Source organism: Pecten maximus, chromosome 3 (assembly GCF_902652985.1).
Source record: "Pecten maximus chromosome 3, xPecMax1.1, whole genome shotgun sequence".
NCBI lineage: Eukaryota > Metazoa > Mollusca > Bivalvia > Pectinida > Pectinidae > Pecten > Pecten maximus.
Window position 1 is genome coordinate 47,431,913 of NC_047017.1, and position 15,102 is coordinate 47,447,014.

General features: G+C 36.6%; 1 protein-coding gene across 5 annotated transcripts in view; it reads left to right on the forward strand.

Annotated features, from left to right (window-relative positions):
* The window catches only part of LOC117324376 (protein numb-like), a 46,530-nt gene extending 31,677 nt beyond the window's left edge, over positions 1 to 14,853 (forward strand). For 3 of the 5 annotated variants that reach the window (XM_033880196.1, XM_033880192.1, XM_033880193.1), the window contains exons 6-10: positions 1,717 to 1,752; positions 7,337 to 7,532; positions 8,892 to 9,116; positions 10,132 to 10,356; positions 10,556 to 14,853. In XM_033880196.1, the coding sequence (XP_033736087.1) occupies positions 1,717 to 1,752; positions 7,337 to 7,532; positions 8,892 to 9,116; positions 10,132 to 10,356; positions 10,556 to 11,097 (1,224 nt within the window). In that variant the 3' untranslated portion in view covers positions 11,098 to 14,853. The remainder of the gene's footprint in view (positions 1 to 1,716; positions 1,753 to 7,336; positions 7,533 to 8,891; positions 9,117 to 10,131; positions 10,357 to 10,555) is intronic. The other 2 variants (XM_033880194.1, XM_033880195.1) reach the window with 1 other exon arrangement.
* Positions 14,854 to 15,102: the final 249 nt, after the last annotated feature.

The following is a 15,102-nucleotide window of genomic DNA, read 5'->3' on the forward strand; positions in this document are numbered from 1 at the left end:
TCTCCGGCATTTGGCGACAGGCGCGGACTGTATTTTGCATCCACATTTCTAATTGTGCATGGTGTGGAATTCATGTGTGTCTCCGTAATTAGAAATGCCAACTGACAGATCTTGAAAAATGATTTTTTTCAATAGTTAATAACCTTACCTATGATTATGTTTTTAACTATTTGTATATACATTGTATATATATGTGTGTATGTGTCCATAAAACTCGTCCTTTACAAGAATGCAGCTTAAATGTCCAATAGGTCATGAGAATGTACAAATAACCCTCTATTAACTTATGGAAATGTAGTTTAAGTTGAAGTTAGGTGATTAATTCTCTATTTAGACATGTTGTCAAACATAAATCTCTTTAAATTTTCGATGCAGAAATTTAATTCTTATAAGTAGCCATGAGTATTCTTCCAAAAACATAAATAAAAAAGATGTTGTCGCCCAGGAAATCAGAGAAAACAAATCTAAAGTTTGATATCATGTGATCTTCTTAGAGTATACAAACCAATACATTGAAATATAGCTGTAACTGCTCAAATGTTTCCGTGCAATCAAAGTTTAGCTCATAATTAAATTTAAACAGATCAGCATAATGATGAATTGGTAACCAAAGTAGAAAATGATATACAGAAACTACAATTAACACAATATAACATAGCCAAATGCTTTCAGCATTGTGCCTAAATAAGTTTACGGTAAAATGTGTACAGACTGTAGTTAGAGAAACTTGGTTGTTTGAGAATTGGTTCCTAAACATGAAGGGTATGGAGGGATGATTTGTGGGGCTACCTATAGCTAGTAGTGTAAACACTCCAGGAACAATGGCCTGATTTAAATCAATACGTACAACTACCACATTCTGGGTAAGGAGTAGACCCGAGTCTCTTCATAACAACACAACAATGTTAACTTATGGCGCTTCAAGTTCTTTACACCTCAGTACACTGAGCTCCTGTTTAAAATATTCCACCAATTTTAGTTATCATAAAAGTAAACAGAAGTTTATACAGACATCAGATAATGTCTTCAGTATAACTGATCTAAGTCTTGTTAGGGTTGTCAAGGAAAACTTACTCAGTATATGAAGGCCACTGTTATAGGGCTAAATTAAGGAATATACTCTCTACCCAATTTAACATTAAATTTGTTTTCAGAAATGATATAAATATGAACAGAGATTTTTGTAATTTTCCTTAATAAAGGACTCAAGATCAACATTATATGTAGAGCTTGTAGGTACTGTCAAACATGTATAAAAGCTTGTTAAATAAACTACATTGTTAGTATTCTATAAACAGAGGTTACAGATTATAGACTAGCTGTAATGATAAAACAACTATTAGTAACATTGATATTTGTTTTATTGAATGGAAAAAATCATTAATTGATTTGCAGAATTCATTGCTCTATGTCCAGTTGGTCAAAGATATCTTCAAATTTTGCTAAAAGAATTAATAAGTATCAGAATTCTGTTCTCATAAACTTCTAAAAATATGTTTAGATAATTCTTATTCCATGTTCGTTGCTTTAAAAAATCTTCAAAAACACACCGCCACAGGATTATGAGCTTTGAGTTTGGTAAAACTGACCTGTAGGTTTGTATAGTCCAGTGGAATGTTGACCAGAAATAGTTAGTGACACACTTATTTTGTTTTTATTTTATCCCAGAAGCATCCATCCCTTTTTATTTTTATTTTTTATTTTCACCACTTGAAGAGGTTCTTCAAAGCCCGACATAGGAATAGAAGATCAGTGAGTAACATCCGATATGCTGGTCTTAAGTTTATATTATTCTGTGCACTGTAATCTGCATGTAACTAGATATATTACCGCCACACCAGCCCTGGGTTGTTGAACAATTTGGTTTTTGGGAGTAAAATTTGTTTTGAAACTTCCTTGAGCTATGTAACCCTGCATAAAGACCGATAGAAAGCTTGCTAGCTAGCCCAGTTGGTTTGGCTTTGTTTTTACTAACATTTGTCTACCAACTCGAGTCAGACCAGAGTTAACATATTAACAACAGTAAAACGCATGCTCCCATCTAGGTCTGGCGACAGCTGGTAGACTCCTATTTTTCCCTGTTTCCCGTTTTCTCTACTAATAGCTAATCAATATTTAAACTATTTCTCTGATCGTGCGACTTTCTTTCAGGATTCTTGAGACAATGCTCATCCTGTTTCTTGCTGATTCAGTAGCTAAAGAAGCAGGTTCTGAATATGATTTGTCTATTCTTCTGAAGACTATATGTCAGACTTGTATCTTATCACAACTCACATCAAATCATCCTCTACTTACATTGACTCTCTCAGCTCTTGCATGCAAGATTTCCTTGCATTCTGTTGACCAGAATATGGCTACGAACAGTTTTTTTCCCTATATTGATTATGGTATTGTAATACTGTATAATTCCAACGTGTTTTAGATTATTTTCCTGTCTTGATAAATCGCTTTGAGTTTTGCCTGTTGGATTTCTTTGATGTCCCTGTCTAGTGCTTGGCTTACTGCTACTGCTTGTCCTGAAATATTGGCATGTTGAATAGAGATTTCTCTGTGGCATTCACTGATAATGATTGAGGCTCTAGGCAGATTATATTGGGTGACATTTTCATTGAAAATGACTTTGAGTTAGGTGTATTAGATATTGCTGATTATGTAATTATAAAAATCCAGGTTCAAAGCCGTGATGTAAAAGCTTTCCTTTTCAGTTTCTTATGGATTTTCTTTATGTCATTCAAGTACAAATCTGATTGAGATTAATGAATATTCATTCATAATCTTAAACTAACAAACATGAGAAATAAGGTTTTTAAAGCTCATTTACATACCAGTTTATAGTAATTTCTAATCTAAGCATTTAACAGATGAATTTTGGATAATTTACATGACAAACTATTTTATTTATTCAAATTTTCTCAATTAGCATAATGCATCATAATTATATAACCAATTAGCGGTAGTGTTTGGTCATATGTCACTTCTACTAATGTATAGGGTGCCCACCACTGTTTGTACATACATTTTTTTTCAATTTGAAGTTATGTATATCTTTTTACACTATATTCATACACAGAAATTAAGTAGTAAGAACATAATTATTTCCCAGTCATGATGCTAACATACATTTCGACACTGAAATTATAACACTGTGTCCCCTGCTTGATATTATCAAGATGTCTATGGATCAAAACCCTTGCGGTTAGATATAAGGTGTAATTTGTGAAAATGAGTCCTTTCTTTGCTATTGTTATAAAAAAAAGGTGAGTTATTAAATTGGAACTCTTCTTTGTTAAAGATAAATAAGAGCACTGGGTCTTTCTGCATTAAACCATGCTCCAAATGTAAATGTTTAGTATTCAGTCAATGACTCCAAGCAATTGAACCCATACTTTATTATTAATGCCTTATTGAAGTCATAGTTAATATTTAGGAAATATTTTTGCTACTAGTATTTAGTAATTTCTACACAAAAGATAGGTCAGTAGTCAGGCTTCTTTGGCCCACAAGTTTTAAGGTTATTGTGACTGTCATCCTTTTTAACTTCAGAACATCCTCCTTGTATCATCATCATCAACATCATCACTCATGTTGTTAGAATATATAGTTTAGTAACACAAGCAAAATATTTTCCTTCTTTTCCTCTTCAATGTCTTGTTATCCTCATCACAAAAAATGCTCATCATGTCATCACAAAGATCGTGCCTGAACCTCCCGCACAGATACAGGTATCATGTTCTTCTCCCGGGGACGGGGAATACATGTACTCATCCCCGGGGACGGGGAATACATGTACTCAGCTTACAAGTCAATGGTGGCGGGGCATATGTGTACACCTGTGTATCTTCAGAAGCACTGGCACATGGCAACGAGCATTAATCACGGTTTCACGCACAGTTCCGCTGTAGCTAGAAGTATGTGTGTTAGGGGACTCGGACACCACAGGTAAGGGCTTTTTTTGTACCTGTGTATCTACCTGTACCTACACAGGTGCTCTGATTGATCTCTGCTCTGAGAGATGATAAACAGGACAAGCATGTGACTGAGACAGATTTTCAACCATATTTTTCCTGTCTACAAATATCTGTCGCTCGAATACTCTCTGTCGTGTCCTAAGTAACAACACTCCTCGATCTATCAGTACGACTTGAGAAATAAACTATTTGATATATATCTGTAATTTTCTGTAAAACCTTGCTAAACCCAAAGACTTGCATGACTTTTTAATGAAATTGTAGAGAGGTACTAGAAGTCCATGATTTAGATTTTTGAGATCAATCCATGAGATTCTATTAGTGTACTTGTTAAAACCACAGTCTCTCTTTTTGACCCCTTCCCTTGGATCTTTTTGACCCCTTCCCTTGGATTGATTGGTGTGCTGCTTCTCTAAGAGATAAATAACAGGATAAGCATGTGACTGAGACAGACTTCCAACCATACATTTATATCTACGAATATCTGTCATAATCGGATACTCCTTCTTCATTGTAACCAAATAATAATTACAATGGAAGATTTTCCAGGATATAGCGTGGGTGGCAGAACAATCTGGGAGAGTTCATTATAACATCCAGGGGGTGGCAGAACAATCCGGGAGAGTTCATTACAACATCCAGGGGGTGGCAGAACAATCTGGGAGAGTTCATTACAACACCCAGGGAGTGGCAGAACAATCTGGGAGTGTTCATTACAACATCCAGGGGGTGGCAGAACAATCTGGGAGAGTTCATTACAACATCCAGGGGGTGGCAGAACAATCTAGGAGAGTTCATTACAACACCACACCCAGGGAGTGGCAGAACAATCTGGGAGAGTTCATTACAACATCCAGGGGGTGGCAGAACAATCTAGGAGAGTTCATTACAACATCCAGGGTTTACTCAAGTAATACTTTACTAATAGTACTCGGATCTAACCCAGCTCCTTACCAGGGTTTTCAAAATTCAAGAAACAATGAAGGTCACTATAGTTAGTGTACCAGTGTTAGGAGTAGTTGGTCTGTTATTTTTAGACATTTGTCCATTTTAAATGTATAACAGATATACAGATCTTTATCTTCTTTCAACATTTTACATAAATATGTATCCAGCAAAAACAGATCAGTTCATTGGAGGTGGCCATATAAGTCTATAATTGAAACAAAAGTAACACACCTTGTTAACGACTTTACCAGGAAGTAACTTGAAATAGGTTTTGACGTCACTGAAGTTAACCCTTGTTGGATGAGGTAAACTCACTCTACATTACATTACTTTTTGGGTCAATAGTAGACCGTATTACAAATGGAAATTAATTATGATTTATACAAAATTCCCTAAATTTTATTCCTTAAAAATATGTTGACCAATTTTTCTTTTGAGAATTTGACAGAAAAATATTCCTCTTCCTTATTGGACCTAAAAGCTCTAGTATGAATATCTGGAATACTTAGTTCAGTTTGTTCTGACTTCATGTCTGGATGGTTCTCATTTAAAAGTTTTATTTACATATATAAGTTAATGTATATATACAAGGTTTATCTTTATACCAACAGTATTCGCAACAATGTGTACGAGTGTGATTGCAGCTTTTCAAGACTGACTAGTCTGTTAAGCTCTGACTGACTATTAGCAAAAATTATGTCTACTTGAACGTTACTGAGACGAAATGGTAACTATATATTATTGATCGATGGGACATTTCGCCTGTCAACATATAGCATATATATATACTTTACCGAATAGACTACTACGGGTGTAGACATATTCCCCTATAGAGACCAGTCGGTCTTGAAACATTGCAACGACACTCCTACGCATTAAATCTTATTAAAGTTCGGTTTAGTGTATTTACATCCTGGATCTATGGCATTGTCACTTACACATTCCGCTTCCACGATAAATGATAACGAAATGAACAGAGAAGGAAGATTTCAACAATGTGTTACAGATCAGTACAATATCCCCGGTCAATAGGTCAAACTCTTGTCTAGTAATTAGGGGATCTGTACATCCTGGAATAGCTGTTATCCTCACACAGCCTGTAAATGGCTGTTAGGATGATCTGTTTATTGTCCGTCTACCTGTAAATTGACACTCAGGTATGTCTATAATTCCCTAAGTCTGATAACCTTTAGTTTGTATTATGGAAAAATTGATATTCGATATGTGAAAAAACAAGCTCTTAATCAAGAATGGCTATCAAATACCAAATATTCCCTCAGCCAACCCCCCCCCCCCCCCCCCCAAAATTTTTTTTAAATTCTATATTTTGTTGTTTTTAAGCATGAATTTTAGCATGCATGTTTTATATCTACTAATATCAATTAACACATACAAAATAAGAAATAACATAATCATTATGTTACAGTTACAGCATTGTCTTATGTGCATCTGTTTAAGTTGCTGGTGGTGATGGCTTCTCACTTCACATACATATCTACCTATATCTGTACTTCAGTATGTACAACGGGAAGTGCATTACTCATTGGAATGCTGAATGTTTATTGGTATAGCTGTAGGAAAGTTCTAAAGTTAGTGTGTTGGCTGATATTATTTTGAATCATATCTTGCTGCATCAGATCGCTTCCATCTTGCTGCATGGTAAATGCATATTCCCTTTAGAAGTTGCCAGAATTTAATTTGGAAAATATGTTTCGCATAATCTGCTAGGCTTGAAATTTTGTTTCTTTCCCTCTCTTTATATTAATTTCATATAACACTTGAAGATTTTAAAATAATGATTTCTGTATTTATAAAATTGTGTGCATTTTATAGTTGTGCTATTTTTAAGTTTCATAAAATTGATATCATATATATATATATATCCATCAATTTTTGAAAAAGGCAGGCATGTATGTGATGAAATTTAATTTCCAACCTGTTTTGTTTTATTTTAAATCTTCTGTTTTGTGTATATCTGTTTGTCAGTTGACCTGTCTTATTTGACACTCCGGGTATACAATTTACAAAAGGATGACATCCACTTTCAGTCCACTGCATAGAGTGTGTTCTGTTATTTGGACATAAACAGTTTTATAAAAATAATGATAATAAAAACAATACAGTTAAACATGAACATCTGTTAAAAAGATACAATTTTATTACATCTTTCTTTTGATTTATAACATTAATTCCATATAATGGAACAACTAAAACATGTAACACAAAACCGAAGATACTGTCGTTTTCAAATCCTACAGGTAATTAAAATGATTTGGACAAAAAAAAAAGTTTAAAAGGACATCCACTATCACTAAATCAGAACTGCTAGTTTCATCTGTCAGTTGAATATCCTATTCATTACTTTCATGAACCTCTAACGTAAGGAATGTTTTGTGCTGACTATGAACTTCCACCTGTAGGGGGAGCGGCTGAGCCATGCTGTGGGATGTGCCTTTGCAATCTGCCTGGAAAGAAAACAGAAACGTGACAAAGAGGTGACAACCAGTGTGACAGTTACCTACAGTCAAGACCGCACCAGCTTCACGCGAATGGGCTCCTTCCGCCAGACATCACTAACGGAGCGGATCACAGACCCACAGAGTGCCATTATAGCAGGTTAGACTGTGATGGGTGAAAGGTTACTGCCGACACCTCAAATGATACAGATAGGGTGTCATGTCACATGGTCCAGATAGGGTGTCATGTCACATGGTCCAGATAGGGTGTCATGTCACATGGTCCAGATAGGGTGTCATATCACATGGTCCAGATAGTGTCATGTCACATGGTCCAGATAGTGTCATGTCACATGGTCCAGATAGTGTCATGTCACATGGTCCAGATAGTGTCATGTCACATGGTCCAGATAGTGTCATGTCACATGGTCCAGATACGGTATGTGTCGTGTCACATGGTCCAGATACGGTATGTGTCGTGTCACATGGTCCAGATACGGTATGTGTCGTGTCACATGGTCCAGATACGGTATGTGTCGTGTCACATGGTCCAGATACGGTATGTGTCGTGTCACATGGTCCAGATACGGTATGTGTCGTGTCACATGGTCCAGATACGGTATGTGTCGTGTCACATGGTCCAGATACGGTATGTGTCGTGTCACATGGTCCAGATAGGGTATGTGTCGTGTCACATGGTCCAGATAGGGTATGTGTCGTGTCACATGGTCCAGATACGGTATGTGTCGTGTCACATGGTCCAGATAGGGTATGTGTCGTGTCACATGGCCCAGATACGGTATGTGTCATGTCGCATGGTCCAGATACGGTATGTGTCATGTCACATGGTCCAGATACGGTATGTGTCATGTCGCATGGTCCAGATACGGTATGTGTCATGTCGCATGGTCCAGATACGGTATGTGTCGTGTCACATGGTCCAGATACGGTATGTGTCGTGTCACATGGTCCAGATACGGTATGTGTCGTGTCACATGGTCCAGATACGGTATGTGTCATGTCACATGGTCCAGATATGGTATGTGTCATGTCACATGGTCCAGATACGGTATGTGTCATATCACATGGTCCAGATAGGCTATAGCTGCATAGTCCAATAGCTGGCTTTTGTGGCTGTTGAGTGTCATGTCTGTATATACGTACCGAAGTTAGGTAACATCAAGCGTGGTCAGATCTTCGAAGAGTGACCGCTCTGTTGTACCCCCGTGCACATAATATCATATATTACAACCATGTTTAATTTGGCTTTTTAAAAGGTAATTGTCTTATCTTTTTGTATCACATTCTTTTAATGTTGTCAAAATACTACCTTTCATTAAAAAGTACTTCAATTCAGTCATTAAAGAGATACTTATATACAAGAAAACAAGATGTGACATTAATGTTTGAATTGTGGTGATTAAAATTGATGTTTACTGTGAGATACTTATATACAAGAAAACAAGATGTGACATTAATGTTTGAACTGTGGTGATTAAAATTGATGTTTAACTCACAGAGCCAGTCCCAGTAAAGAAGGTAGACAACCCATTTGCTGTCCAGAGACCACGGGCCACTCCCAACATGCTGCAAAGACAGGGATCATTCAGGGGCTTTGAAAATTTACAGGCGGAGTCCTCTCCCTTTAAACGCTCTGTTTCCTTACGGCTGAACGACTTGCCATCAACTCTACAGCGACAAAATGCTGTATATGATACATCACCACCTAAAACATCCAACACAGGTATGTCAGGCCAAGGTTCACAGGTACGTCGGGCCTGGGGTCAGAGTTACTTCAGGCCAGGGGTTAAGTAATAGGTACATCAGGCCAGGTGTCACAGGTACATCAGGCCAGGTGTCACAGGTTCATCGGGCCATGGGTCACAGGTACATCGGGCCAGGGGTCAGAGTTACTTCAGGCCATGGGTCACAGGTACATCAGGCCAGGTGTCACAGGTAGTCGGGCAAGGGGTCACAGGTACATCAGGCCATGGGTCACAGGTACATCGGGCCATGGGTCACAGGTACATCGGGTCAGGGGTCAGAGTTACTTCAGGCCAGGGGTTAAGTAATAGGTACATCAGGCCAGGTGTCACAGGTATGTTGGGCAAGGTGTCACAGGTACGTCAAACGCGATGTCACAGGTACATTGGCAAGGGTGTCACAGTTATGTCGGGCAAGGTGTCACAGGTACATCAAACCAGGTGTCACAGGTACATTGGGAAGGGTGTCACAGGTATGTCGGGCAAGGTGTCACAGGTACGTCAAACGTGATGTCACAGGTACATTGGGAAGGGTGTCACAGTTATGTCGGGCAAGGTGTCACAGGTACATCAAACCAGGTGTCACAGGTATGTCAGGCAAGGTGTCACAGGTATGTCAGGCAAGGGGTCACAGGTACGTTGGGCCAGGAGTCACAGGTACTTCAGGCCAGGGGTAAAGTTATAGGTACATCAGGCCAGGTGTCACAGGTACAACAGACAGGGTGTCACAGGTACGTCTGGCAGGGTGTCACAGGTAAGTTGTACATGTGCCAGGTGTCACAGGTAAGTTGTGCCAGGTGTCACAGCTACATCAACAAGGTATTACAGTTAGGTCAGGCAAGGCGTTGCATTTAGGTCTTTTTGATTATTCTTTTATTTAATTTTTCATTTGAAGAGAAAATAGCGGCCTTGTTTTGAGTTATTTTCTCGTCCTTTAAAGAATGCATGTTGATATTTTACATAGAAGACTATAAACATAAACTTCTGGTTATGTAGGTATAACTGGGCCTATACAAGAGATGTCGCCTACTAAAGAGGAGGAGGACTCCATCTCCCAGATGTGTCAGCAGCTCACCCGAGGGTTGTCTGCCCTTACTTCTGAGGATCCATTTGCAGCGGCGCCATCGTCATCATTCCAGAACCAACAAGCACCTCAGCCTCCTCAGGCCAGCCATGCTCACCAACAGGCCAGCACTATTCCATCATCATCAGCCCAGCAATGTGAGTAGGAAATGTCATTAAGTTAGAGCAATATTTATTAACTTCATCAAGTAATAATTAGTTGTGTAGTGTTTGCATTCAGCCAAGGTAAACTATTTTATTACTAAAATCTATTCTTTCTTTTGAAATATGCTGATCTTACTTATAACCCTTTGTCATGATTTTTGTTGTATGACTAATTGACATTTTTTCCCAACAGCATTCACAATGGCAGGCCAGTCTCCAGGTATGTTTGCCCAGCAAACAGGTGTGCCAGTACAACAGACCAACCCTTGGGCATCACAGCCCCACCCAGCTGCCAGTCGAGTGCCAAACCAGACAGCAGACTTGTGGCCCCCAACGTCTACAAACCCCTTTGCAGGAGCACCTGTTGTCAATGGTGTGCCTTCCGCTTCAAGATTCCCCCAGCCCCCACCTCGCACCTTGAACCAGCCCCATCCCCATATTCAACACACTCGAAGTCATTCCATAGACACTGGTGAGCTTTCTGCTGGTCACAACTGGGCCATGCAGCACCAACAAAAACCAACACTATTAGAAATGTCGGCTAATCAGAGGAGCTTTCAACAAAATGGTAGCCCATGGTCAAATTCTGGGGCTGTGGGAGCCTCATCGACGACGACACAAGGTGGCAAAGACGTTGTCGACCCATTTGATGTAGCATGGGCAGCAAATGCTTCGGGTAAACAACATAACCCTTTTTCATCTTCAAATACAAAGGCATTTGAGGTGAAGTTATAGGACAATTCATGTGTGTGTTTTACACAAAGGATACATCATTAGGGAAAAAACCAAAATGTGATATAAATATTGTGTATCACGATGTGGGAAATATTCTAAGTGATAAATACTGTGTATCGCTGTAGCGGCCGATTGTGTCACTGAAGAAAGCATACAAGGCAGGCCTTAAGGCCAGTGAACACACCTGTTGGGACCCCCTGTCTACTGGAGAGGACGTTAGCTATTTAATTAGGGGGCATCGTGGGATGTCTTGTGGTGTCATTTAGAAAGTGCTGTAGGAAGGCAGACAGATTTTCATGAAAAAGAACTTTGTATTCAATGTGAAGTTGGAATATTTACTGTATAGACAGACAACAAAACACCTTTTCATCATCATCAGTGTTATTTGGGAGACTGTAATCAGAGATCCTATGGCCAAGGGACCCAATATCATCAGAGAAATTAAAACTCATTTCTCAAAAATCAGATTAAATTTAACAATCGAAAGGAAGTTTGGAATATGTTATATGTTTAATTCCAACAAAATTTAACAATCGAAAGGAAATTTGAGAATATGTTGTATGTTTAATTCAAACAAAGAATATTTATTATTAGATGTTGTTAATGAAATTTTAATGAGTCAGTTGTACTGAAACTAAAGGTCCTTTACCATAATGTAACATTTCTGACATAAACATGCTTCAGGTTTGCTTTTTGGCCTCGAAGGCCCGGATTCGCTGCTGCAGTTTCATTTTAGTGCAAAGTCTGGTAAAAAAATAAGTTCCATCGTCATTATTGCAATGATCATTGAAATGGTCATTATCATCATTGTTATTATTTACACACAATTAACAGCTGTAGTAGCTTCATAATAAAGTTGTGATTATGTATTACAAATGCAAAACTTTGATTTCAATACTGAAGGTTGTCACGGTATCATATCATTTTATCAAGGTTTGTGTTGAGTATTGATTCATTGTAGGACTCATTTACATTCATATTTTAAACTGTTTACAATATTATATATATATAGATATATGTTATATACTAGCTGTATATCATTATAGTAGTTTCAAACCTATCAAAAAACTGTGATTTGCAGCAGGCTGCCAGGGTAGTCTCCCTTGAATGCATTCGTATTTGTGTAAGATAGTGTCACATGCTTAATTTAAGACTCCAACTTGGTGTAACAACAAATGTGAAATGATTAATGCCCTTATATTAAGAGTGATTAAGTTTTAGATTTTGTTTCATAATTGTTGTAAAGTGATTTTATTTTTATGCTATGTATTAGAATCAGCTGGAGAAACGATTTTATATAAAAAATTAAATCTGTAATAACTTTTACATGGACATTTTAGAATATTTTCCTCCAAATAATATTATTTTATATTCTAGTTTCTAGTACCTTTTGCAGCAAGTTGTTTTGAGTCTTGAGTAAAGCTTGTGCTGACCACAGTAGTTTAGGTGACTGGCATATGGTGGTATAGATAATTTTTTCTTTAATGAGATTTTATATGATAAGGATTTCATTGTTATCTTTTATAACTAGTTATATAATTGAAAACATTTGTAAACATGGCTTCCATATTTAATTTTAAGGAAAAGATTACTTTGCCATTTAAAAATTTTCCTGGTTTTTATATAACAAGAAACTTTATACCTTGGTTAACAATGATGGACAGAGTTGTTCCCCTTCTAGGATATTTTTTAAAAATAGACAACGTAAATATTACAAGTATCCGTGTATTCTGATTAGAGATATTTACATTAACTGGGGGATGAGAATTAAGATGGGAAGTTGGTCACAAAGATAATTGCAATAAAGATATGTTAATACGTATATCATATGTGTATATGTAAGTTCATTATCTTGTATCATCTTCACTACCATACTTCACAGTTTCAAAGAAAACATGTTTATAAGGTCAGTGTTTGTGTATCAAATTTTACTGATATACATTTTTTTAATGTGGTTGTTTCTCTTATTTGTACTCAAAAATGGTTGTATGATTCAGCTGATGAAATTCAATAATTTTATCAATTATTATTATGATTTGATATTTTAATCGCTTTCTACTAAGTTATCTTCAGTCTTACAAAGCACTTAGATAATTATTTTTTTACTATTTGACTTATATAAGCCTAAATCCTCAGTTGTTACCCAATGTTGGAGATGGTTAGATCCAGCTCTATACAATATACATATGTATAAACTTACTAACAGTATACTGTGTCTAGAAAAGTGCATGTGATGGTGATTCAGGGGGCCAATAACTTGAGTGCTTTAGTGAACAGGATTTACTATATATAGTTTCTGTGTATATACCAAACAAGGGAAAGTTAAGTCTTTTTTTTTACAATATATTTACAACCAGGCAAGGCAAAAACATGTGTCGTATGTGGACACTTTTATTGTAAAGGGCTGTGTACCTTCTCTGTGAAAACATCTACTCTGCTAGTTAGATAGCACAGGATAGATTATATTTTAACTTTTTTTTTTCTTTACAAATATCTGTTTGCTTTGTTGATTTTCAAATCAAGCTTCAAATGATGTTAATTTGTCTTGTATCAGTGAGGTATGTCTTTCCAAACAACTTCATCTGTAGAAATTTATGTATCTATTTTTGATTAAATTAAAAATTTGTGATATAGTGTAAAATTACATCTACTACATATAGTCACATGAATTAACCAGTACAATATTTTGCCTTTTTTTATTTGCTAAACACCTTTACAGGTTTGTTACTGTACAATACTGTGTAGAAGTCTAATGATTGGCCAGAATTTTAAATAAACCTTTACTAGTGTAATGTAATGTGAGCTAATATTGGTTTGAAAAAAGGCGCCCTATTGATTTAAATCAGCAACACAATTTAAAATAATATATATTGTACAGAAATTTCTTTTACATTAAAAGACAATTTTTAAGAAAAAAAGGTTTTAATGACTTGATGATAAACACAAGTGCCAAAATCTGTTTTAAGACTTTCTTTTTAAACATCATTCTTCACACAGAAATGTTTAATAACTTGTGTTATGGCTGTATATAGTTTTAGTTCTCATTAGTCCAACAAGGTAGTCCTAGCTTTGGTTTCATCAACATTACTAAATAAATTGAAGGAGATTTTCCTTTACTTAATTTTACAATTTTTAGAAAATCTAAGTTTCGTTTTTAATCATTGCAGTGTAAAAGTTGGCGGGCCAGTAGGTGACAAGCATGGCTTAGCAATACTCAGTTTGCTTGTAATATTGAAGAAAATTAAAGTTTCCTATACTAATATTTTCCCCTTAACTCCAGTAATGCTTTTTCCATGCTCAAATTTAAGTTAGTGAATTCTTTAGGTTAAGAAATGTTGATGAAACTTTTGCCAGTTACCTTAAATGTACATGTTTTGACATCGGATTAAAGACCAGGCTGGTAATGATGCTGAACTCGTAAATGTAACAAACAATTACTACTGCAAATGTATACATAAATCAGGAAAAAGTGTCACTAGATTATCCTCATACAGCATAATTTCTCACTAAAATATACCATAATTAAAAGGTTTTCTGTACACCTGATTGGCTTTTAACTGTATGTTAGGGAGAGACGAGAGAGTGGGTGTATTACAAATTGTGAGTAACTGAAGGAATAAGTGAAGAAGGGAGAATGTCAGTAGCTATGGTAATGTCGGCTGATGAACTCCGACCTTGTTAGCACTGATTGTAACACTACATGTGTATTTTACTCTCTTCTCTGATAAATAAATGAAATTTGATAATAAGTATAAATTGAGTTTTCTTCTTTCTTTAGATTGAATACATGAAACTACAAGGTCTGATTGATAAGTTGTGAGCCTCGTATAAAAGGATTTGAATTTTCCTGGACATATTGTTTCATTTTTCAACCCCTTCAGTATCTATACGCTTTTGCCAGCGGTGTTTAAGGGCCTCAATACCACTTTTAATTTATAGAACTCCTTTTATTGGCTGTTAAGAAAGTCATCCACTGCATGTTAGGGTTAGTGTTAGGGTCAGGGT